Source organism: Oncorhynchus mykiss, chromosome 7 (genome assembly GCF_013265735.2).
Source record: "Oncorhynchus mykiss isolate Arlee chromosome 7, USDA_OmykA_1.1, whole genome shotgun sequence".
In the NCBI taxonomy this organism is placed as follows: domain Eukaryota; kingdom Metazoa; phylum Chordata; class Actinopteri; order Salmoniformes; family Salmonidae; genus Oncorhynchus; species Oncorhynchus mykiss.
The window spans coordinates 75,732,120-75,758,900 of NC_048571.1; the positions used below are offsets into that span (position 1 = coordinate 75,732,120).

The 26,781-nt window shown below is 42.9% G+C and overlaps 1 protein-coding gene across 4 annotated transcripts in view; it reads left to right on the forward strand.

The window, feature by feature from the left end:
* Positions 1 to 231: 231 nt before the first annotated feature.
* The window catches only part of LOC110528497 (vitamin D3 receptor B), a 159,521-nt gene continuing 132,971 nt past the window's right edge, over positions 232 to 26,781 (forward strand). Inside the window, exons 1-2 of one of the 4 annotated variants that reach the window (XM_036984081.1) lie at positions 232 to 824; positions 1,070 to 1,149. In XM_036984081.1, the coding sequence (XP_036839976.1) occupies positions 1,086 to 1,149 (64 nt within the window). In that variant the 5' untranslated portion in view covers positions 232 to 824; positions 1,070 to 1,085. Of the gene's footprint in view, positions 1,150 to 26,781 lie in introns of all 4 variants that reach the window. The other 3 variants (XM_036984078.1, XM_036984080.1, XM_036984079.1) reach the window with 3 other exon arrangements.

Here is a 26,781-nt window from a genome sequence, read left to right on the forward strand (position 1 = left end):
CATAACAAAGAGTAGTGCATAGCACATATTTGTGGCAGATAATCATATCGTTTCCTTTTCAGTGCATATATTATCATATTGTTACAACGTTATAGTAGGTGCGCTGTAGCAGATCAGTGCTTGCGGTGAAACAATGTTGCTTTAAAGCTCACGCGGTCAAAGTTGTTTACCTCTTCGTTACCTCTGACGTCATGACACACCCCTGTGTTTGGGGGAAGGGGACTAGCTCGCACACGTTACGAGCATTTGGCTCGACCAAGCATGGCAGGGTTGGTGTAAAATGCCACCAACCAAAACACGGGATTAACGCAGATTGCACCTTTGATTGGCTATTGGAGAGGTTTACGGAACATATTATATACTGTGGACGTCCATGGGCGGGGCATAACAAAAAGTAATGGCCATTTATTTAGGGTCTGGCAAGACAGCGGATTTCACAGTTATTCTATAGAATTCGCCGTTTGTAGAGCATGACAAAAAGGTAAATACCGTAATCATTATTACTAGGCGTTTTCGTTCATAGCAGTCGCGTTCTGTCTGAATACAATTGATACATCGCCTGAAACTGATTGCGCAATTAGGGTTAACCAGCCCTACACGCTAACGATCAGTATCAGCTCTAGAGCCAGCATTTAGAGCCTTCGTTTGGGCGTGATAGTTTTGACATTTCGAGTCGATCACGTACGGGTCTTTGTAATACGCAGTTATTACACAGTATCGAACATATTTACTGCAATTCAACATGGAGAGGATTTTTTTTCTGTAGATATTGACGCCGAAAAACGGACTAAGGGCAACTTGGTCTTGGGAAAAGTTGTACACAGGTATGAAACTCGCATGCAGAGAAGGAACGTGAAAGCTACAACTATTCTGCTGCTCGAGCTCAAAATTAACGCAGTGTTAAAGGATGTCAGTGTACCAAAATAATCTTTACAATCCAACCATTGCAGGCATGCTGCTCAAATTATTGTCTTACATTTTCTTTACAGAGATACAAATTGTATTATTCAAGCAACCAAACTGTCTGAAACAAAGTCTGAATTGATTAAGCCAATTTCTACTTTTTCAGGATTAGAGATATATAAATGGTTAAGAGAGTTGTCAAGTCTTTATCCTCCATCTACAAACAACGGCATGCCACAATCTCAGGTAAGGTACTTTGATCTGATTTAAATCCATGCATTCATATACATTCATGCAATACATCTATCCATTAATGGAATTCAGCGTAGCTCCAGATTCCCAAAATATTTATTATCTGTCATAGCTTTGAAAAAATGTAGCTAGATAAGCACTTTAAAAGCTGGAGTGTATTGCAGACACCCATGCCCCAAATATGCCAGACTATTACTATTTGACATAACATGAGTTACATTTTAGGCTTCTGTTACTAGACCTTCAAAATGGGCCTCCTGTGTCTCACACTGGCAACTTTTCCCTCTGATTTAACGTCTATCATGTTCTTAATGGGTTCAATACGTAGGTTAAATCAAATCCTCTGGGGTCCAGAATTATTGAGTCCCTCGATGGAGATGATCAAAAAATACTGTATCAAATAAATAATACAAATACTGAGCTGTATTGTATGGTCCAAAAGAGAAAACAATGATATTATTTTATACTAATACAATTGTGCTGAAAAATAGGTGTTGTTTAACAATTAATACAAAAAAAACCCTAAGAAGGTAGGGGTCCAAATTATTGTATCCCCTGTTTCCACCGTCCGCTTGCGAGGATAACAACATTGAGCCTTTTTCTAAAATGTTTTATGAAATTGGAGAACACTTTGGGAGGGGTCTTAGACCATTCCTCCATACAGAATATTTCCAGATCCTTGATATCATTTGTCTGCCCTTGTGGACTGCCTTCTTCAATTCAAACCCCAGGTTTTCAATGGGGTTCAAGTCTGGAGACTGAGATGACAATTGCAAAATGGAATGAAATGGGTAAACCTACCTGAATTTGTCCAATAGAAACTCTCGTTTGCAACTGTTTGAACATCCTAGATCAGCTAGATGCAGGCAAGAGTGTTCAAGGCAATATTGCATGTGTCACTATCTGTCACCTTGATTAATCCAATTTGTCTCTACCTTATAAACTTTAATTCGTAGGCTAGGTTGTAGCAACCTCATGATGGGTACAGGGAAAATTAGAGTATCATGTAGTAGCCTAAACCTATTGATGTTACATTGAACTGGGTGAATGGAACATGAATGACAGTCATTCAATATGCTTTAATAGAAATAAGGCCATGCTGATAAATCAAAAATGTTTTCCTCCAAAATATTAAACAGCACTGACTGCCACTGATGTTTAAATAAAATCAGTAAGGGCTTATATTTGTTTTTCTTGTCAAATGTATCACCATATGCCTAAAACTATCCTGGAAATAGATGACGTGTAAGTAACCTTACCTCACATTCTTTTTTTTCTGTCACAGTTGTGTCTTTAGTCACAGTAGGACACTAGGTCGGAAAACGACTTCAAACTGAAAACAAATCATTGCTCTTATTGGACACGTTCACATGCAGCACCTTTTCTGTTTCAAAACGTTTTGTCCCATTTGCTCCTACTGAACATGGCTCCGGTTTCCATTTAGAAGTGGGTAATGTCCTTTGTTTTCCTTCTACGCAGCCTTTGTAGCCAAAAGTGTTGACGAGTGATGCCGTATAAGTGTTCACTATTAGAAATGACGAGAATTCAAAATACTGCCTCTCTCTAAGGGAATTGAGTCAACTGACCCAACAGGTCATGTTATTGTAGGTAGCACACTTTCGTTGGCACTAATGAATCCAACGAAAATGTGAATTTGATATTTCCCCCGAGCTATTAAGATTAGTGGAGCGATATCAGGGTACCTTATTTGTGCTTGAGCTCTCTGTGATTTTTATATGTTATTTCTCTCATGTTGACTCTGATAGATCTTTACTCAGGCCTAGATGATTGAAAAGGTTTAGACCCATAAACCTCTTCAACCAGATTAGAATATCCTCATGTATTAACACTTTACATAACCATGTTCTTATTCCTGTGTAAATATTTCTGTAAGTACAGTATAGTAAAGAGCATCAGGCCTACTCATTGTTTTACTGTATTACAACAGTATACCTAATCTAAACCTTAGCCCTACCCCAAACCCATACCATAATCCTACTTACAGTGCGAGTACATTGTAACAATAAGTCATGACAATAGCATTTACCCTGTACTCTGTGTACACTTACTGTTAGTAATTACAGCGAGTCCCAAGAGCACTGTAATGTAAAGTATGATCCCCTTGTTTTCTTGATGATGGGGTATGGGTAGGCCTACTGCTGACTAAAGTTATATGTTACCCCCTAGAGATAGATCTCTATGATGTGTATGCCGGGTAACACCTTGACCAAACCGGGCCTGCGCGTGCGGTATCGTGTGCATGTTGATTTTGTCAGTCCCCACCAGACGCGTTCATGGCACGTAGGTTAAAATAGCAAAAGCAACTGTGAACCAACTATATTCCTTTGGGGACAGGTTGAAACACACATTAAACATCCATGGACATTTGGCTAGCTTGCTGTTGCTAACTAATTTGTCCTGGGAGGTGAACATTGGGTTGTTATTTTACCTTAACCTGTGTGTCATGAATGGGCCTTTTTGTTGTTGGATCTTTGTATAATTTTGACCTCGAGTCTCTACTCTGACAATTAATCCACAGTTAAAGGGGAAACCTACTAAGTTAGTTTCTAGTTAATTTTCTATGAATAAGCTCTCACCCACGTGGGTTAGTATTCTCCTGAAACCCAATGAGTAGATGGGAGAGGCAGTACTTGCAGCACTTCTAGCGTCTCAAATATAATAAATGTTTTATTTTAGCGCCTGGCTATGCAGACGCCTGTGAGCAGTTTGGATGAAATGACGGAATAACATATACTGTATGTGTACATTTATTTTGCAATGATCGCGCACGCGATGTGGCTGGTCTAGTCAGGGTGTAAACATGCAATATAGGCTTGTATTATGTATATGTCAAGTGTGGGATGTACAGAGTGGCATGTTATATACACTTTGAATAAATTAGGCTGTTTGAAAAGGTTTGAATGAGGGGTGTGCTGATTAGTCGGACAAAACAAGTAATGGATATGGGCAATTTTCTGGATCCGTTTGTGAGCCGAGTATTGTTTGTATTCGGGTGCCAGCAAGCATCTTTCTCATATCTGTCAGTCACAGAGTTTCTAAACCATACTGTACTGTCTTTGCGTCCAGCCTATAGACAGAAACTAAGACAGGAAGCTCCCGCTCTCAGGTCTGTTCAACGTTGGTCCGACCAATCTGATTCCACGCTTCAAGATTGCTTCGATCACGTGGATTGGGATATGTTCCGCATTGCGTCAAACAACAACATTGACGAATACGCTGATTCGGTGAGCGAGTTCATTAGCAAGTGCATTGGCGATGTCGTACCCACAGCAACTATTAAAACATTCCCCAACTAGAAACCGTGGATTGAGGGCAGCATTCGCGCAAAACTGAAAGCGCGGACCACTGCTTTTAACCAGGGCAAGGTGACCGGAAACATGACCGAATACAAACAGATACAAACAGTGTAGCTATTCCCTCCGCAAGGCAATCAAACAAGCTAAGCGTCAGTATAGAGACAAAGTAGAGTTGCAATTCAACGGCTCAGACACAAGAGGTATGTGGCAGGGACTACAGTCAATCCCGGATTACAAAAAGAAAACCAGCCCTGTCGCAGACCAGGATGTCTTGCTCCCAGACAGACTAAACAACTTCTTTACTCGCTTTGAGGACAATACAGTGCCACTGACACGGCCCGCTACCAAAACCTGCGAACTCTCCTTCACTGCAGCCGAAGTGAGTAAAACATTTAAACGTGTTAACCCTCGCAAGGCTGCAGGCCCAGACGGCATCCCCAGCCGCGTTCTCAGAGCATGCGCAGACCAGCTGGCTGGTGTGTTTACGGACATATTCAATCAATACTTATCCCAGTCTGCTGTTCCCACATGCTTCAAGAGGGCCACCATTGTTCCTGTTCCCAAGAAATCTAAGGTAGCTGAGCTAAATGACTACCGCTCTGTAGCACTCACTTCCGTCATCATGAAGTGCTTTGAGAGACTAGTCAAGGACCATATCACCACCCTACCTGACATCGACTACAGCTCAGCATTTAACAACATAGTACCCGCCCTGTGCAACTGGGTACTGGACTTCCTGACGGGCCGCCCCCAGGTGGTGAGGGTAGGTAACAACATCTCCACCCCGCTAATCCTCAACACTGGGGCCCCACAAGGGTGCGTTCTGAGCCCTCTCCTGTACTCCCTGTTCACCCACGACTGAGTGGCCTTGCACGCCTCCAACTCAATCATCAAGTTTGCAGTCGACACTACAGTGGTAGGCTTGATTACCAACAATGACGAGACGGCCTACAGGGAGGAGGTGTCAGGAAAATAACCTCACACTCAACGTAAACAAAACAAAGGAGATGATCGTGGACTTCAGGAAACAGCAGAGGGAGCACCCTCCTATCCACATTGACGGGAAAGTAGTGGAGAGGGTAGAAAGTTTTAAGTTCCTCGACGTACACATCACAGACAAACTGAAATGGTCCACCCACACAGACAGCGTGGTGAAGAAGGCGCAGCAGCGCCTCTTCAACCTCAGTAGGCTTAGAAATTTGGCTTGTCACCAAAAGCACTCACAGATGCACAATCAAGAGCATCCTGTCGGGCTGTATCACCGCCTGGTACGGCAACTGCTCCGCCCACAACCGTAAGGCTCTCCAGAGGGTATTGAGGTCTGCACAGCGCATCACCGGGGGCAAACTACCTGCCCTCCAGGACACCTACACCACCTGATGTCACAGGAAGGCCATAAAGATCATCAAGGACAACAACCACCCGAGCCACTGCCTGTTCACCCCGCTATCATCCAGAAGGCGAGGTCAGTACAGGTGCATCAAAGCAGGGACAGAGAGACTGAAAAACAGCTTCTATCTCAAGGCCATCAGACTGTTAAACAGCCACCACTAACATTGAGTGGCTGCTGCCATACATGTAAAAAATGTATCACTAGCCACTTTCAACAATGCCACTTAATATAATGTTTATATACCCTACATAACTCATCTCATATGTATATACTGTACTCTATACCACCTACTGCATCTTGCCATCTTTATGTAATACATGTATCACTAGCCACTTTAAACAATGCCACTTAATATAATGTTTCCATACCCTACATTACTCATCTCATATGTATATAATGTACTCTATACCATCTACTGCATCTTGCCTATGCCATTCTGTACCATCACTCATTCATATATCTTTATGTACATATTCGTCATCCCTTTACACTTGTGTGTATAAGGTAGCTGTTGTGAAATTGTTAGGTTCGATTACTCGTTGGTTATTACTGCATTGTCGGAACTAGAAGCACAAGCATTTCACTACACTCACATTAACATCTGCTAACCATGTGTATGTAACAAATAAAATTGGATTTGATTCATGTGAGGTTCTACGTGGTCGGAAATACCTTAACTGGCTCGTTTGCCTGTGTGTAAAGAGAAGGGCGGTCTGTACATTGATCCTGCTGCTTTGATTGGATCGATTGAAGTTGTTTCTCCATCCACTCACTTCATAATTTCACCCGATCACTTTTCCTCGTATGTGGTCTGATAATTTAGATTGCTGCTGCCTGCTACTATGATAAATCACATGGCAAGGACGTTTGCTATTAAACTATCAATGTGCATAATATCTAACAAGCGAGGCAAGTGTAGGGAAAATTTTAACCGGTGATGCACATTCTGACCGAGTGACAGCAAACTTGGCTGCCTGCTGCAAGTTGAAGGCACACAGACCCACCCCTCTGCACGCTGCTCCAAGTCTGCAGGTTTTTTTGCAGTGAGAATGTGCAGTGAGAATGTGCAGTGAGAATGTGCAGTGAGTTATTTTGCCAACATCTAATTAGGTATATTAAAACACTTATGTATCATCCGATCCGACTATCAACTGTCAACTTGCGGATACGATTCCGAATACGAGTATGGCCATGTCGGCACACCCAGAGTTTGAATCCTAAGCAGCCTGCCTACACATAGTTTGAAGTACAATAGACAAACATATCTACTGTAGCAGGTCAAAGCTGTGTGCTGGAAAACCTTGGTAGAGCATGGGTGGAGTAGTTATTGTGGTGCTTGTGAATTTCCTTTCTTTTTCGACCAATGCCTACTTCTCTGCCATCACTATCACCTCATAATGCACTCGAGAGCATTTATAAGCGCATGATAACATACTGAAAAGATACACAGCGGCACGCCCCTAATTAAGTCGGTGGCACACAGCAACATGCGTGCAGTTCCTTGTTGCTAGAACGTGCTAGAACGTGCAGTTCCTTGTTGCTATGTATAAGACCGTGTAATAAGATTATCTGAACCTAGTCGGGATGCCAAATTTCTCCCCACAACACTACCTCGCTCAATCACATTTCCTCTGCCAAAGAGGTAATGATGAGGGAAGTAGAGATGTCAAGTCGCCTAGCAGACATGTTTGGAGGCCTGTAGAATCAATGTATGGTACATGCAGCTCTAGCCTAGAGAATGGGAGATCTTGGATAAACATGATACGATCGAAAGAAAGCAGGATGAATAAAACGCATTCCTTGGCCTATTCCCTTCCCCTAGCCCCCACGTCTTCAGTTTTTTCAGATCTGACTGAGTGGATAAGTGCATCCGGTTGCTTCCCAGTCAAAATAGTTCGGAAGAGTTTGCATTTATAATGTAGAAAGTTTGTGATGTTTTTGTTCATTATGGACTTCAGTAAGGATTTTTTCGGCTCTTTAGGCACACAAAAAAAATTATTGAGGCAAGCCTAAGTCGCAAGTCTATGCCCCTTCATTGGTGACTGGTCAATAGTATGGATTTTTCAATAAAGACTTTGTTTTCATTCAATGAGAGACAGGTAATTTCCATGCACATTTTTTCATTGAGAAATACTATACCAAACTAAGATCTCCTCGGCAAAAACTTCAAAATTAATGACAGATTTCTTGAGTTATCTTATATTAATTATGACTGTTTTGAGGAAGTGGCTATGGCGTCTCAAAATGGACAATCAGTACTATTGCAGCTTTTTAACAATTTGTCAAGTGAAGGTCTTTTAAAGGTGTATGCGAGCACACTCGTTTGGAACTCGGCTAGGCGCCAGCTGAATTGGAGCATGCTGATGCCTTAAGTCAGCAATGTGATGGTGGTGATTCCCTCTAGTCTTTTGCAATGGTCTTATGGGAGCTTCGACCATATCGCTTACTTAATCTTATTGTTTTCATTTCAGACAGGGCTTTTCTTTAGGCCATTTATTAGAAAGCATTTAGGGGGAGCTGGCACAGTGGTAACATTGTACTAGGTTTGGGCACTATACTGTATATACAGAATACCGGGGTATGAACAACTCTGAACAGTTAATTTTGAGATGTGTCTGTTACTTGAGCTCTGTGAAGCATTTATTTGAGCTGCAATATCTGAGGCTGGTAACTAATGAACTTATCCTCTGCAGCAGAGGTAACTCTGGGTCTTCCTTTCCTGTGACGGTCCTCATGAGATCCGGTTTCATCATAGCGCTTGATGGTTTTTGCGACTGCACTTGAAGAAACTAACAAAGTAATGATGGACTGTCGTTTCTCTTTGCATTTTTGAGCTATTCTTGCCACCATATGGACTTTTACCAAATAGGGCTATCTTCTGTCACCTTCTACCTTGTCACAACACAACTGATTGGCTCAAACACATTAAGAGGGAAATAAATTCCACAAATTAACTTTTAACAAGTCATACCTGGTAATCGGAAAAGCATTCCAGGTGACTACCACATTTAACACTTTTTTGGTTACTACATGATTCCATATGTGTTATTTCATAGTTTCATAGTCAAAATAAAGAGAAACCCTTGAATGAGCAGGTGTGTCCAAACTTTTGACTGGTACTGTAAGTAAGTTGCTGAATGAATAAGGTCACGGCGCATCATATTGTTTTAGCTTTCTGCAGTGTTTGAGAGGTCAAAAACCTTTGCATGAGTTATCTGTACAGCTGCCACTGCAGCTTGATTTCCTTGTGTTTTTTTCTCCTCTCAGTTCTGGGCCCATATGCTCCTCCCCTATCTTCTCTGAGCAGAGCAGGCAGGCCCTTTGTCCTAGAAACTCCCAGACTCCAAACAGAAACAGTGTGTACCCAGTACTGTTCTTCCTTCAGACAAGCTTGCCTCAAAACTTTGTTAATTTTCACAATGTATCTCATTCACACTCACCAAAAATGACATTTGGTAGCTCCTACCTATATATGTATAATCTACCTATAACGTATAGCTGGATTGCCTGTCTTTGCAATTTGTTAATTTCCGTTTATGCTCGTTAACATATTTAGCTAGCAGCCTCCATGGAAATTCCCCATTATTTGTGCACAATTTTTTAGCATTCTTGCAGTAGACTGCCAATGGGATTTTTTTTGCGGGGGGTTTTGGAGCCCCTTGTGTACTAAGCTGGTAATACCGTAAATCCCAGCGTGAGAGAAGGATGGTATGAGGATATGAACGTCTGGTTACCGCCCAACCCTACTTTTGGGACCTACTTCCCAATCCATTTGACTGTGGTCCTGGGTCAATTGAACATGCCGGCAAGTGAAATCAAACAGCTGATCGAGCTGTCATGTGACCGAATGCATTCGCGTGTCACTACGGAGTTTTGGTTCCTGACTCAAAGGGAATATACCCTGGCGTCTCCCTCTGAGCATTAATGCTGTCCCCAGTCCACCTGACTGTGCTGCTGCTCCAGTTTCAACTATTCTGCCTTATTATTATTCGACCATGCTGGTCATTTATGAACATTTGAACATCTTGACCATGTTTTGTTATAATCTCCACCCGGCACAGCCAGAAGAGGACTGGCCACCCCACATAGCCTGGTTCCTCTCTAGGTTTCTTCCTAGGTTTTGGCCTTTCTAGGGAGTTTTTCCTAGCCACTGTGCTTCTTCACCTGCATTGCTTGCTGTTTGGGGTTTTAGGCTGGGTTTCTGTACAGCACTTTGAGATATCAGCTGATGTACGAAGGGCTATATAAAATAAATTTGATTGATTGATTGATGCCACGTTCAAGACAACTGGGAACTCTGGAAAAAAACATGCTAAGACTGGGAAAAATCTTTTTTTGAACGGTCATCCAACTGAATTCTTTCTGGAGCCCTGACTTTCTGACCTGAAGACCACTGATGTCATGATCTCGTATCAGTTGTTTTGAAAGCACCATCAGTGCTCTCGTCTGCATTAAAACCAAATATTGAACCAGGTTGGATGTGACTGCAGAGATGAGGTGCGCACTGTTGACCCCTGACTTTTAGAAGCTCCGACGTGACATGCATCAAGCACACCCATCTCAGCACACCCACCTCAGCACACCCATCTCAGCACACCCATCTCATTAGTGGAGGTGAGATAAGATACTTTATGTCAGACTCATTTGTAAGTGACTGTCGTAGCCCCACATTAAAAGTATGTGATGGTGAGTTGAGAAGACAATCAGAAATACTGTTAGAATGTTTTTCTATTGACTGCCCTAGCCCCAAATAAAAAAAGTAAACATTGGTTGTTAATTGTGTAATACTTTTCACATGTTTGGGGTCGCAAGAATTTTCAAAATAGGGTCGTTGGCCAAAAAGCTGGACAACCAGAGCTGAACCCAGAACAGTAGCCGAGGGCATTGTAATTCAGGCTCACGTTCCAGCCATTCACAGCCACAACAATGGCAGGTTGTGTACGAGGGTCGAGCAGTCGTGTTGGTACAGTCTATTAGCTTTCTGTCCACCCTGCGACAGCAGTACAGTGATCCAACCCACCCCCTCCATGACCACTGTAATTGGTTACTTCCTCCTCTCCCATATGTAACAGTTTAGGCCTCCTATAGAGCTACCCTTTATTTGACACAGAAAGCTGGGCTTTTGTGTGGGTGTTTGCCATATGCTGTATATAGTGCACGTGTTAAGTTGTTGTTGGGAGTAATGACACGTTAAGTTCCACCTACTAGTGTTTGGCACACGTTGAAATGTCCTGTGATTGATGGTTCGAACACTCAACACGTCACAGGTAAAGCATACTGTGTGTAAGTATAGCCGGGCTAGTCATGTAGAATAATGTGACTTCTTGGAAACGCGTTGCATGCAGGGCCCACCAGTGGGTTGAGAAAAAGGAGAAACCCACCTGGCTTGGTTTGGTCCCTGTATGAGTTAGTTACATTGTAAATAGTATGAGTGAGTAAGTATGAGGTAGTTACATTGTAAATAGTATGAGTGAGTAAGTATGAGTTAGTTACATTGTAAATAGTATGAGTGAGTAAGTATGAGTTAGTGGAAATAGAATGCTTTTGTATCCGGCCATAATGATGATACAAAGAAGGTGTTACAACATCATTACCTGCAGGTGATTGAAGCATAGTACACGTTGCCAAGGTTTGTACTTTTGGGTTTTGGTTATGTAACGGGGACCAGAGCTAAGTGCTTACACACTCACGTCACCCACATGTCTGTTGTCTGTCAGGTCCTGTCCTTGCTAATTCAGAGTGTGTGTGTGCTAGTGTGTGTGTGTGTTTGCGAGAGAGCGATAGCACTTAATCCCTCCCGAGCTCTGGAGAGACAGGGCTGTGTGTGTGTGTGTGTGTGTGGGGGGGGGGGGGGGGGGGGGGGGCTCTCCTTGCCTCTTCGTCTTTCCCCTTTCCCCCCAGCAAGGGACCCAGCAAAAGGGCAGGCCGCCCCTGCCTCTCTCGCTTTGCGGTGGGGCCTGGAGAGGGGTGTGTGTGTGGAGACCAAGGTTATTATAGTAAATGTGAACTGAAACAAATCATTTTGGGGGGCGAAAAACAGTTTATTAAAATATAATAATGAAGAAAATAGCTTATCTTCAAAAACTAAATAAAATAAAACACAATAAATTCTGTTTAGTTGTGCAGAAATCTAGTAGGGTTTTCTAGCATCTTTTTATTATGGGGTTTTTGATCTTCTGGCGGGTAAATGCTGCCAGTAGATGGCGATGTTTCAAGTAGGCCTAGCTTGTGCATCACTATCACTAGCTAGTAGTAAAGAATTGGGTGAGCGAGGAGCATGAGCGTGAACAATGGCTGTAGCAGCAAATTTTCTTCTTGTTCGTTGGAATAATGTGTAGAATTGCAGGAAATTATCTTTTAAAACTGCAAAATATGACAATGGAGGTTTATGACAGAGGGAAATGAAGGAGAGGGGAATTAAGAGTGAAATCAGATGACCACCAAGTACTCTTTTATTCCAAATGCAATTCTGCAACTTAACAAATGTTGGACTAATTGCACTTTTTTTAAAAACCTTTAAGGCAAGGCAAGTCAGTTAAGAACAAATTCTTATTTTCAATGACGGCCTAGGAACAGTGGGTTAATTGCCTGCTCAGGGGCAGAACGACAGATTTGTCAGCTAGGGGATTTGAACTTGCAACCTTCCGGTTACTAGTCCACCACTCTAACCACCCTACCCTGCCGCCCCCTAGTACTATGAAATTGCACTTACCCTGCCTATTTTTTTGTAAATATCCTTTGCTATTTATTTGACATTTTTCAATGTTAAATGTTTTATGACTGCTGCAAGATGAATTGTGGACATTTGAGGACATTCAAGTTTTCTGAATCACTGGTGTCTATCCAGGCCTATTCTGTTGTTCCAGTTTCTCTCTTTTCCCCCCATCAGTCGATCACTGTCTTTTTAGGGTTTCTTTCCTGCATCCCCTATCCCTCTTTCTGACACTTCTATCCCTGTTTTTATCTATTCCTTTCTTATTTTCTCTCTGTTTGCTTCTGTTTCCGACTCTTTCTTTCTCTCCGTTTCTCCCCCTCCCCCACATCTCTTCGCCTTGTAAAGTTGCTTATTTCCCTCCCTCTCTCTCATACGCTCTCTGTCTCTCTCTCTATCCCTCTCTCTTTCCATGGAGAGGGTCATTCCAGGTCTGATTTGTTTTATGTCTGTTCTGTACTTGTAGTGACCCAGCCAGAGATGCAGTAAAACACATCGCCTTGTGTTTTCTCTTGCTCTGTCTCTCGCTCTCTCTCGTTCCTTTTCGGAATTTCTTGGCAGTCGGGAGCCATTTCTGAGCCATTTTTGGTATTGCGTCATGTGATGTGATAGGGAGCCAGCCGCTCATTGGGCTCCGTCGTTTCGGAGAAGGCCCCCTTCTCTCTCACTCCACCAGCATTCCACCCTCTCGTTTTTCCAGCTTTGTTATAGGTCTGGATGTGATTCCGTCTCCGACTGTTGTGTGTCGGGATGTGGTCCGTAAGCTCATTGCTGACATTCTTGAGACATGATGCCGTGAAGTTTTTATTCCTTCTCTTTCCTGCTTGTCTGTGAGCAGTTAAGGCAAATTATCACTTTTAGAAATTCCTGTTTGCATCCTTCTCCCCCTTCCCCTTCTCATTAAGTTAAGGCAAATGATCACTTTTAGAAAATCCTCTCTGCATCCTTCTCCCCCTTCCCCTTCTCATTAAGTTAGGGCAAATGATCACTTTTAGAAAATCCTCTCTGCATCCTTCTCCCCCTTCCCCTTCTCATTAAGTTAGGGCAAATGATCACTTTTAGAAATTCCTCTCTGCATCCTTCTCCCCCTTCCCCTTCTCATTAAGTTAGGGCAAATGATCACTTTTAGAAAATCCTCTCTGCATCCTTCTCCCCCTTCCCCTTCTCATTAAGTTAGGGCAAATGATCACTTTTAGAAAATCCTCTCTGCATCCTTCTCCCCCTTCCCCTTCTCATTAAGTTAGGGCAAATGATCACTTTTAGAAATTCCTCTCTGCATCCTGCACAATATATATTTCACAAATTATATTCCATCTAAAAAATGTCAAAAGTTTACATTTTTTTAAAATAATTATACATTTCTATTTTCGCATTTTGAATTACATTGATCAAAAAGTCATATACAGTAGCAACAATACATTGTGGCTTTGACATGACGAAAGAAACAGCCTGCTGGTGGCTTCGGTGATGGACTGAATCGGATAAGTAGGTACTAAAGTACCCAAAAAGTTTGGTCATGTTATTTTGCTAGTAGATGATAACAATCAAAGATAGCCAGCTATCTAAGTGCACCGGTCTATGCATAATGAACTGGCCCACTCGGGTCTAGCATGCAATAAGCTAGCAAGCTACAACAACTCCATCAACATTGCACGTTTTGCAGAAATGAATGGTCAAATACAAATCTGATTCATGTAATTGTTTATTTCAAGGTATGTCTTTTAGTTGAACTGCCTGATCTTCATTGGCCAATATAACTTGTAGGATATCATGGTAGCCAATGTTTGTGTTATCCACTATACCTGGATTTACTATTACTGCTGCTAGTAACGTTAGCACTCAGGTTAGCATTTGGGCAGCAATAGCTACCATCAGCTAACAATAGAGTTTTAGCCAGTTTGGTCATAAGCGTTCAATGTCTACTATGATGGTAAAGGTTTAGGAGAAATGCTGATGTGCTGAACTGCTAATAAGTGATGTGTTTCAAGGCTTCTAGGGGTAAGCCAGCAGGGGTGTAAAAGGTTGCCAAACTAAAAGCCTGTGCGCTGTATAAGTGATACAAATATTTTTAGCAGATACAGAATAAAGAAATCCCAGGATACGGTCATTCAGAGTGCCCCTTCCTTGCCTCCTTATCTCCTTTATTGCTTGACCACAAGCCTGGAACGACTGGATAGGTGAAACCAATGGCTAGTTTCCCTTTACCTGTCCTTTATATGCTCAGTAACAATAAAGAGACCAGGAAATGAGGTATTTTGTGAGGGTTGGAACACTGCCATGGTCAGTTTTGAGCTTGCCCACAACTATACTGCTCTACTCTTTGCAATAGGAGCTTGCAACAGTGCCAATGGCTAGAAGATACAGCGAACAGCAACAATGTTTGGAAATGTACACACCTCCGTACAAGATTCAAACCACCATGCACCCCTGATTTATTGACCGTGTTAAATTGGTTGAAATTGTGGGAGTGCATCTACCGTTTTCATTGAATGTCTTCAGGTGTTTGATATACTACTTTTCAGTTTTAGCATAAATACAGCACCTAGAAAAAAGTCTATTAGTTGACCATTTTAAAGGGATTGCATGAGTTTTAAAGGGATAGTTCATCTGTTAGTCAAAGTTTGTCAGATGTTTACAAAAGTTGTCCTAGGTGTAGCTGAACGCTTAACCTGTTATTGCCATCTGTTGTGTAGGCCTATATGATCCTGCTATTTGTATTAGGAGACATGGAAACTAAAGAAATTATAAAGGTTGGCCTAATTATATCTAATGTCATCTAATTTCATCTAATTAGATGGTGTCAAACTTCCTCATTCATTTCGTAATGAGACATGCATGTCGCAGGACCTACAATACTGATGGTGCAACAAGCATCCTTTCCCCAACCTTTTCTTGAGGTATGAAAACATCAAAGATGTCACATTTCTGGATGAACAAACCCTTTACTTCCTCCAAGAGTAGAATTCTCGCCTACAAACACCACCACTGCCTGGTGTTGTTCAATAATTCAGTACGATAGTTAGGCTCTATAGTAATATGGCTTACATAATGTAATAAATTATTGGTTCTCACAGTCCCAGTTGCTGGTAATGAACAGCGTTTAAGTGCTGGTCTAGGTTCAGATGTCCCGTGAGTCCCATGTCCTCCAGAGCTCAAAGTATCACAGCAGAGTGCTTATCTAGGATCAGTCTTTTAGAACATAGTTCATTAAATTAGGCTATAGGGACAGAGAGGACCTGATCCTAGATCAGCACTTCTACTCTGTCACTGTTTTTCAGCACCAGCACAGATCATCTTTGAAAACATCCAACTGATCCGGATACAGTTCCTAATATGCTTCCGGATACCATTCCTTAGTCTTTGCCATAGATAATTATGCATCATTATGGTTGTGACTCATGCATGTTATTTCAGTAATTTGAATGAAGAAATCAGAAGCGGAGAGGATGAGTCACTCTGTCACAAGCTCTTCTTTCCTGTCGACTAGTTAGTCGGTGCGGCTAGATTGACTACCTGGGCCTGGGGTGTATTCAACTGAGTTCACAGTGTTGCTTTTACCACCCACTCCAAATGGAACGTTGTGGTCAGGTTTACAGAAGGGAAAGGGAATACCTAGTCAGTTGCACAACAATGCTTTCAACTGAAATGTGTCTTCCAGGTGCTGCCTTAATTTATGTCCACGTCATCGGCGCCCAAGGAGCAGTTGTTGTTTGGTGTTAAATAGTGGTGGAAAAGGATAGCCGGGGCACGCTCCCAACAATTTACAAACAAAGCAGATCAGAGGCAGTAGAGATGAACAGGGAAGTTCTCTTGATAAGTGCGTGAAATTTATAATGTTCCTGTCCTGTTAATCATTCAAAATGCAACGAGTACTTTTGGGTGTCAGGGAAAATGTATGAAATAAAAAGAACATGATTTTCTTTCTGAATATAGTGAAGTAGAAGTAAAAGTTATCAAAAATATAAATAGTAAAGTTAAGTACGCATACCCCCAAAAACTACTTAAGTAGTACTTTAAAGTATTTTAACTTAAGTACTTCACAACACTGGGGTTAAATGCCTTGCTCATGGGAAGAATGGAATATTTTTCCACCTTCCCTGTTCAGAATGTTGCACATAGAAATAGAAAGAGTAGACTTGATGTTATGGCTAATTCTACACGACGGAACATCACTTCTGTTCTACAAAACATATATCTATGTGAAGGTGGCACACTTCTGAACAGACCCCTGTTTTTTCAGATGTCCTTCATTTTGTAACTTTCACCACCCACTTGAAATCTCATGTTGTATGTGATTTTGCTGTCTAGCACATAGTTATAGTGAGCAAACTACAAGCCGGCTGTCATGTGCCTTTTACTGAGGAATGGCTTCCGTCTGGACACTACCATAAAGGCATGCTTGGGGGAGTGCTGCAGAGATGGTTGTCCTTCTGGAATGTTCTCCCATCTCCACAGAGGAACTCTAGAGCTTTGACAGAGTGACCTTCAGGTTCTTGGTGACCTCCCTGACCAAAGCCCTTCTCCCCCGATTGCGATTGCTCAGTTTGGCCGGGGGGCCAGCTCTGGGAAGAGTCTTGGTGGTTCCAAACTTCTTCCATTTATGAATGATGGAGGCCACTGTGGGGACCTTCAATGCTACAGAAATGTTATTTTTACCTTTCGTCAGATCTGTGCCTCGACACATATTTATTTAACCGATTTTAGAATAAGGCTGTAACGTAACAAAATGTGGAAAAAGTTAAGGGGTCTGAATACTTTCCGAAGGCACTGTATAGCCCTAGGCAATGCTCTTGGTTCATTTAATGTGCAGGGCGGCATACAGTTAGCCTACAATGATAGTGAATTTGTATTTGTAATTAGTAATAGAGCATTTAAAAAAAAAAAATCATAATTCATAGGCTAAAACATTAACTTTAGCTATACAGAATATCTCACCACTGTGCCTTTCAATCTCCTCCACTCTCCTTAATTACTTTCTGGAGCAGGCAGAGGGGCTGTCAACAGTTTAGTGAAATAGGTTTATTTTTGAAAACATGTTACTATCGATGTTCCCGAATGGATTTCACAAGGAATGTTTTGCAGGACCAGGGTTGGAGAACCCATGGCATATAACATTTGGGCGTAATATCACCTGTTGTGCAGTGAGAGCATGCTCCTCAAACAGTGGTTGATGTGTGGAGTAAAATAAGTGTCATATTTATTTCTCAGCTAATCATGTGAAACAAATGTTCCGCTATAAAACCCAAGTAGCTTGGTTGGAAAGTGCACAGCACCATGTCTTTCCCCCTGACATATTCCTTCCCAGTTAATAATGGACCATTCTAAATCAAAACTAATTTGGCATATTAGGAAAGACAAGATTAAATTGAAAAAAAGTCTGATGGGTGAAAATATGATCACTTGATGAGAGAACAGGGTGGAAGAAGAGGCAAGGAACATACCCAAGCTTTTTTTGCTACTTTCTCAAATCATCAATAGCCTATAGTCACATCATGCAACTCATATATGTTTTGAAGACATTCTAAGGTTTGTATCATTCACAACTTAAGTTTCCAAATAACTCTAAAATCTAGCATATTGGACCTGTTTCAAATGATCACGTATGCTCAACATAGCCACTCATATGGGTACTCACTCCGGAATGGGAAAAATATCCTTTCTATTTTATTCAGCTAAGTTCAATTCTAATATTCTTACTATATAATATAAAATAATGGTACTAAATAAACAAGCCTACAGCCTATGGCAGGAGCACAGCCAGATAACACACAGTAGACCAACTCATATTCTGTTCTTCTGAAATACCTTTTCTTCATATCATAATGTTTCTTAGACCTGACTACAATAAATAATGGATTTATATTAAATAGATTTATTAGACTTTTTAAAATGTAGATGTTCCAAAGGCCCGTATCAGCAGCTTGTGCCTGGAGATGTTAAACATGTTTATGTTAATTAACGGTCCGTTACCGTGAGACCAGAAGTATTTTGCATGACAGTAACCTCCACAGCCCTACCTGAGACCCTATACTGACACTGTACAGTGAGTGACCTTTGACCCCCTGACCCATGGCGTGAAGGGGTGTGTCGGTCTGTAACATGTCATCCCGGCTCCCTTAGTGGCCCCTGTGTGCCCTAGATCGTTCAGCTCCTTCCTGTATGGCCGGATTGGCCAGGGTGTGGAAAAACAGGCCTCTGTCTGCATCGCATTCCGTCAACTCACATCGCACACATCACACACACATACCACAAGACCAGTCCCATCACATCACACACACACCGCAAGACCAGTCCCATCACATCTCACACACACACCACAAGACCAGTCCCATCACATCACACACATACCACAAGACCAGTATCATCACATCACACACACAGCGCAAGACCAGTCCCATCACATCACACACACACCACAAGACCAGTCCCATCACATCACACACACACCACAAGACCAGTCCCATCACATCACACACACACCACAAGACCAGTCCCATCACATCACACACACCACAAGACCAGTCCCATCACATCACACACACACACCACAAGACCAGTCCCATCACATCACACACACCACAAGACCAGTCCCATCACATCACACACACACCACAAGACCAGTCCCATCACATCACACACACACCACAAGACCAGTCCCATCACATCACACACACATCGCAAGACCAGTCCCATCACATCTCACACACACACCACAAGACCAGTCCCATCACATCACACACACACACCACAAGACCAGTCCCATCACATCACACACACACCGCAAGACCAGTCCCATCACATCACACACACACCGCAAGACCAGTCCCATCACATCTCACACACACACCACAAGACCAGTCCCATCACATCACACACATACCACAAGACCAGTATCATCACATCACACACACACCACAAGACCAGTCCCATCACATCACACACACACCACAAGACCAGTCCCATCACATCACACACACACCACAAGACCAGTCCCATCACATCACACACACCACAAGACCAGTCCCATCACATCACACACACACCACAAGACCAGTCCCATCACATCACACACACACCACAAGACCAGTCCCATCACATCACACACACACCACAAGACCAGTCCCATCACATCACACACACACCACAAGACCAGTCCCATCACATCACACACACACCACAAGACCAGTCCCATCACATCACACACACACCACAAGACCAGTCCCATCACATCACACACACACCGCAAGACCAGTCCCATCACATCACACACACACCACAAGACCAGTCCCATCACATCACACAAATCAAAGCAAATGTATTCATATAGCCCTTCTTACATCAGCTGATCATATGATAGGTAGGTCATATGATTGAGTAGTCTTCAGTAAAGACTTAAAATTAAAGGTTGAGACCGAGTCTGCGTCTCTCACATGGGTAGGCAGACCATTCCATAAAAATGGAGCTCTATAGGAGAAAGCCCTGCCTCCAGCTGTTTGCTTAGAAATTCTATGGACAATTAGGAGGCCTGCGTCTTGTGACCGTAGCATACGTGTAGGCATGTACGGCAGGACCAAATCAGAGAGATGGGTAGGAGCAAGCCCATGTAATGCTTTGTAGGTTAGCAGTAACACCTTGAAATCAGCCCTTGCCTTGACAGGAAGCCAGTGTAGGGAGGCTAGCACTGGAGTAATATGATCAATTTTTTTGGTTCTAGTCAGGATTCTAGCAGCCGTATTTAGCACTAACTGAAGTTTATTTAGTGCTTTATCCAGGCAGCTGGAAAGTAGAGCATTGCAGTAGTCTAACCTAGAAGTAATAAAAGCATGGATTCATTTTTCTGCATCATTTTTGGACAGAAAGTTTCAGATTTTTGCAATATTACGTAGATAGAAAAAAGCTGTCCTTGAAACAGTCTTGATATGTTCGTCAAAAGAGAGATCAGGGTCCAGAGTAATGCCGAGGTCCTTCACAGTTTTATTTGAGATGACTGTACAGCCATCAAGATTAATTGTCAGATTCAACAGAAGATCTCTTTCTTTCTTGTGACCTAGAACAAGCATCTCTGTTTTGTCTGAGTTTAAAGGTAGAAAGTTTGCAGCCATCCACTTCCTTATGTCTGAAACACAGGCTTCTAGCGAGGGCAATTTTGGGGCTTCACCATGTTTCATTGAAATGTACAGCTGTGTGTCATCCGCATAGCAGTGAAAGTTAACATTATGTTTTTGAATATATAGTGAAAACAATAGTGGTCCTAAAACGGAACCTTGCGGAACACCGAAATTTACAGTTGATTTGTCAGAGGACAAACCATTCACAGAGACAAACTGATATCTTTCTGACAGATAAGATCTAAACCAGGCCAGAACTTGTCCGTGTTGACCAATTTGGGTTTCCAATCTCTCCAAAAGACTGTGGTGATTGATGGTATCAAAAGCAGCACTAAGGTCTAGGAGCACGAGGACAGATGCAGAGCCTCGGTCTGACGCCATTGAAAGGTAATTTACCACCTTCACAAGTGCAGTCTCAGTGCTATGATGGGGTCTAAAAACAGACTGAAGCGTTGTGTATAGATTGTTTGTCTTCAGGAAGGCAGTGAGTTGCTGCGCAACAGCTTTTTCTAATATTTTTGAGAGGAACTGAAGATTCGATATAGGCCGATAGTTTTTTATATATTCTGGGTCAAAGTTTGGCTTTTTCAAGAGAGGCTTTTTCACTGCCACTTTTAGTGAGTTTGGTACACATCCAGTGGATAGAGAGCCGTTTATTATGTTCAACATATGAGGGCCAAGCACAGGAAGCAGATCTTTCAGTAGTTTAGTTGGAATAGGGTCCAGTATGCAGCTTGAAGGTTTAGAGGCCATGATTATTTTCATCATTGTGTCAAGAGATATAGTAGTAAAACACTTGAGTGTCTCTCTTGATCCTGGGTCCTGGCAGAGTTGTGTAGACTCAGGACAACTGAGATTTGGAGGAATATGCAGATTTAAAGAGGAGTCCGTAATTTGCTTTCTAATGATCATGATCTTTTCCTCAAAGAAGTTCATGAATGTATCACTGATGAAATGAAAGCCATCCTCTCTTAGGGAATGCTGCTTCCTAGTTAGCTTTGCGACAGTATCAAAAATAAATTTGGGATTGTTCTTATTTTCCTCAATTAAGTTGGAAACATAGGATGATCGAGCAGCAGTGAGGGCTGCACGGTACTGTCTTTCCAAGCTAGTTGGAAGACTGGTGCAGAGCCATTTCCTTTCAAATTATCTGGGAGCTTTCTTCAGTGCTATGGTATTTTCTGTATACCAGGGAGCTAGTTTCTTATGACAAATGTTTTTTGTTTTTAGGGGTGCAACTGCATCTAGTGTATTACACAAGGTTAAATTGAGTTCCTCAGTTAGGTGGTTAACTGATTTTTGTCCTTTGACGTCCTTGGGTTGGCAGAGGGAGTCTGGAAGGGCATCTAGGAACCTTTGGCTTGTCTGAGAACTTATAGCACGACTTTTGATGCTCCTTGGTTGGGGTCTGAGCAGATTATTTGTTGCGATTGCAAACGTAATAAAATGTGTGCAAACTCACACACCTCAAGACCAGTCCCACCATATCACACACACATCACACTCACCACAAGTCAAGTCCCATCACATCACACACACATCACACACCGCAAGACAAGTCCCATCACATTACACACACCGCAAGACAAGTCCCATCACATCACACACACATTACACACACAGCAAGACAAGTCCCATCACATCACATACACCATCACACACACTGCAAGACAAGTCCCATCACATCACATCACTCTGTATCTGACCTCTCTCTAGTTCCCTCTGTATCTGACCTCTCTCTAGTTCCCTCTGTATCTGACCTCTCTCTAGTTCCCTCTGTATCTGAACTGTCTCTAGTTCCCTCTGTATCTGACATCTCTCTAGTTCCCTCTGTATCTGACCTCTCTCTAGTTCCCTCTGTATCTGACCTCTCTCTAGTTCCCTCTGTATCTGACCTCTCTCTAGTTCCCTCTGTATCTGACCTCTCTCTAGTTCCCTCTGTATCTGATCTCTCTCTAGTTCCCGCTGTATTCTAGTTCCCCCTGTATCTGACCTCTCTCTAGTTCCCTCTGTATCTGACCTCTCTAGTTCCCTCTGTATCTGACCACTCTAGTTCCCTCTGTATCTGACCTCTCTCTAGTTCCCTCTGTATTTCACCTCTCTCTAGTTCCCGCTGTATCTGACCTCTCTAGTTCCCTCTGTATCTGAACTCTCTCTAGTTCCCTCTGTATCTCACCTCTCTCTAGTTCCCTCTGTAGCTGAACTGTCTCTAGTTCCCTCTGTATCTGACCTCTCTCTAGTTACCTCTGTATCTGAACTCTCTCTAGTTCCCTCTATATCTGACCTCTCTCATTCCCTCTGTATCTCACCTCTCTCTAGGTCCCTCTGTATCTGACCTCTCTTTAGTTCCCTCTGTATCTGACCTCTCTTTAGTTCCCTCTGTATCTGACCTCTCTCTACTTATCTCTGTATCTGACCTCTCTATAGTTTCCTCTGTATCTGACCTCTCTCTATCTCCCTCTGTGTCTGACCTCTCTCTAGTTCCCTCTGTCTTATTCTGTATCTGACCTCTCTAGTTGCCTCTGTATCTGACCTCTCTCTAGCTCTCTCTGTATCTGACCTCTCCCCAGTTCCCTCTGTATCTGACCTCTCTCTAGTTCCCTCTGTATCTGACCTCTCTCTAGTTCCCTCTGTATCTGAACTGTCTCTAGTTCCCTTTGTATCTGACCTCTCTCTAGTTCCCTCTGTTTTCTAGTTCCCTCTGTATCTGAACTGTCTCTAGTTCCCTCTGTATCTGACCTCTCTCTAGTTCCCTCTGTATCTGAACTGTCTCTAGTTCCCTCTGTATCTGACCTCTCTAGTTCCCTCTGTATCTCACCTCTCTCTAGTTCCCTCTGTATCTGACCTCTCTCTAGTTCCCTCTGTATCTGACCTCTCTGTAGTTCCCTCTGTATCTGACCTCTCTCTAGTTCCCTCTGTATCTGACCTCTCTCGAGTTCCCTCTGTATCTGACCTCTCTTTAGTTCCCTCTGTATCTGATCTCTCTCTAGTTCCCTCTGTATCTGACCTCTCTCTAGTTCCCTCTGTATCTGACCTCTCTCTAGTTCCCTCTGTATTCTAGTAACCTCTGTATCTGAACTGTCTCTAGTTCCCTCTGTATCTGACCTCTCTCTAGTTCCCTCTGTATCTGAACTGTCTCTAGTTCCCTCTGTATCTGACCTCTCTTTAGTTCCCTCTGTATCTGACCTCTCTTTAGTTCCCTCTGTATCTGATCTCTCTCTAGTTCCCTTTGTATCTGACCTCTCTCAAGTTCCCTCTGTATTCTAGTTCCCTCTGTATCTGAACTCTCTCTAGTTCCCTCTGTATCTGACCTCTCTCTAGTTCCCTCTGTATCTGACCTCTCTCTAGTTCCCTCTGTATCTGATCTGTCTCTAGTTCCCGCTGTATTCTAGTTCCCCCTGTATCTGACCTCTCTCTAGTTCCCTCTGTATCTGACCTCTCTAGTTCCCTCTGTATCTGACCTCTCTAGTTCCCTCTGTATCTGACCTCTCTCTAGTTCCCTCTGTATTTCACCTCTCTCTAGTTCCCGCTGTATCTGACCTCTCTAGTTCCCTCTGTATCTGACCTCTCTCTAGTTCCCTCTGTATCTGACCTCTCTCTAGTTACCTCTGTATCTGAACTCTCTCTAGTTCCCTCTATATCTGACCTCTCTCATTCCCTCTGTATCTCACCTCTCTCTAGGTCCCTCTGTGTCTGACCTCTCTCTAGTTCCCTCTGTCTTATTCTGTATCTGACCTCTCTAGTTGCCTCTGTATCTGACCTCTCTCTAGCTCTCTCTGTATCTGACCTCTCTCTACTTATCTCTGTATCTGACCTCTCTATAGTTTCCTCTGTATCTGACCTCTCTCTATCTCCCTCTGTGTCTGACCTCTCTCTAGTTCCCTCTGTCTTATTCTGTATCTGACCTCTCTAGTTGCCTCTGTATCTGACCTCTCTCTAGCTCTCTCTGTATCTGACCTCTCCCCAGTTTCCTCTGTATCTGACCTCTTTCTAGTTCCCTCTGTATCTGACCTCTCTCTAGTTCCCTCTGTATCTGAACTGTCTCTAGTTCCCTCTGTATCTGACCTCTCTCTAGTTCCCTCTGTATCTGACCTCTCTTTAGTTCCCTCTGTATCTGACCTCTCTCTAGTTCCCTTTGTATCTGACCTCACTCTAGTTCCCTCTGTATTCTAGTTCCCTCTGTATCTGAACTGTCTCTAGTTCCCTCTGTATCTGACCTCTCTCTAGTTCCCTCTGTATCTGAACTGTCTCTAGTTCCCTCTGTATCTGACCTCTCTCTAGTTCCCTCTGTATCTGAACTGTCTCTAGTTCCCTCTGTATCTGACCTCTCTCTAGTTCCCTCTGTATCTGATCTCTCTCTAGTTCCCTCTGTATTCTAGTTCCCTCTGTATCTGACCTCTCTCTAGTTCCCTCTGTATCTGACCTCTCTCTAGTTCCCTTTGTATCTGACCTCTCTCTAGTTCCCTCTGTATCTGACCTCTCTCTAGTTCCCTCTGTATCTGACCTCTCTCTAGTTCCCTCTGTATCTGACCTCTCTCTAGTTCCCTCTGTATCTGAACTGTCTCTAGTTCCCTTTGTATCTGACCTCTCTCTAGTTCCCTCTGTTTTCTAGTTCCCTCTGTATCTGAACTGTCTCTAGTTCCCTCTGTATCTGACCTCTCTCTAGTTCCCTCTGTATCTGAACTGTCTCTAGTTCCCTCTGTATCTGACCTCTCTAGTTCCCTCTGTATCTCACCTCTCTCTAGTTCCCTCTGTATCTGACCTCTCTCTAGTTCCCTCTGTATCTGACCTCTCTGTAGTTCCCTCTGTATCTGACCTCTCTCTAGTTCCCTCTGTATCTGACCTCTCTCGAGTTCCCTCTGTATCTGACCTCTCTTTAGTTCCCTCTGTATCTGATCTCTCTCTAGTTCCCTCTGTATCTGACCTCTCTCTAGTTCCCTCTGTATCTGACCTCTCTCTAGTTCCCTCTGTATTCTAGTAACCTCTGTATCTGAACTGTCTCTAGTTCCCTCTGTATCTGACCTCTCTCTAGTTCCCTCTGTATCTGAACTGTCTCTAGTTCCCTCTGTATCTGACCTCTCTTTAGTTCCCTCTGTATCTGACCTCTCTTTAGTTCCCTCTGTATCTGATCTCTCTCTAGTTCCCTTTGTATCTGACCTCTCTCAAGTTCCCTCTGTATTCTAGTTCCCTCTGTATCTGAACTCTCTCTAGTTCCCTCTGTATCTGACCTCTCTCTAGTTCCCTCTGTATATGACCTATCTCTAGTTCCCTCTGTATCTGACCTCTCTTTAGTTCCCTCTGTATCTGACCTCTCTATAGTTCCCTCTGTATCTGACCTCTCTCTAGTTCACTTTATATCTGACCTCTCTCTAGTTCCCTCTGTATTCTAGTTCCCTCTGTATCTGAACTGTCTCTAGTTCCCTCTGTATCTGACCTCTCTCTAGTTCCCTCTGTTTATGAACTGTCTCTAGTTCTCTCTGTATCTGACCTCTCTTTAGTTCCCTCTGTATCTGAACTGTCTCTTATTCCCTCTGTATCTGACCTCTCTTTAGTTCCCTCTGTATTGGACCTCTCTCTAGTTCCCTCTGTATCTGAACTGTCTCTAGTTCCCTCTGTATCTGACCTCTCTCTAGGTCCCTCTGTATCTGAACTCTCTTTAGTTCCCTCTGTATCTGACCTCTCTTTAGTTCCCTCTGTATTTGATCTTTCTCTAGTTCCCTCTGTATCTGACCTCTCTCTAGTTCCCTCTGTATCTGACCTCTCTAGTTCCCTCTGTCTCTAGTTCCCTCTGTATCTGACCTCTCTCTAGGTCCCTCTGTATCTGAACTCTCTTTAGTTCCCTCTGTATCTGACCTCTCTTTAGTTCCCTCTGTATCTGACCTCTCTCTAGTTACCTGTGTATCTGACCTCTCTCTAGGTCCCTCTGTATCTGAACTCTCTTTAGTTCCCTCTGTATCTGACCTCTCTTTAGTTCCCTCTGTATCTTACCTCTCTCTAGTTACCTGTGTATCTGACCTCTCTTTAGTTCCCTCTGTATCTGATCTCTCTCTAGTTCCCTCTGTATCTGACCTCTCTCTAGTTCCCTCTGTATCTGAC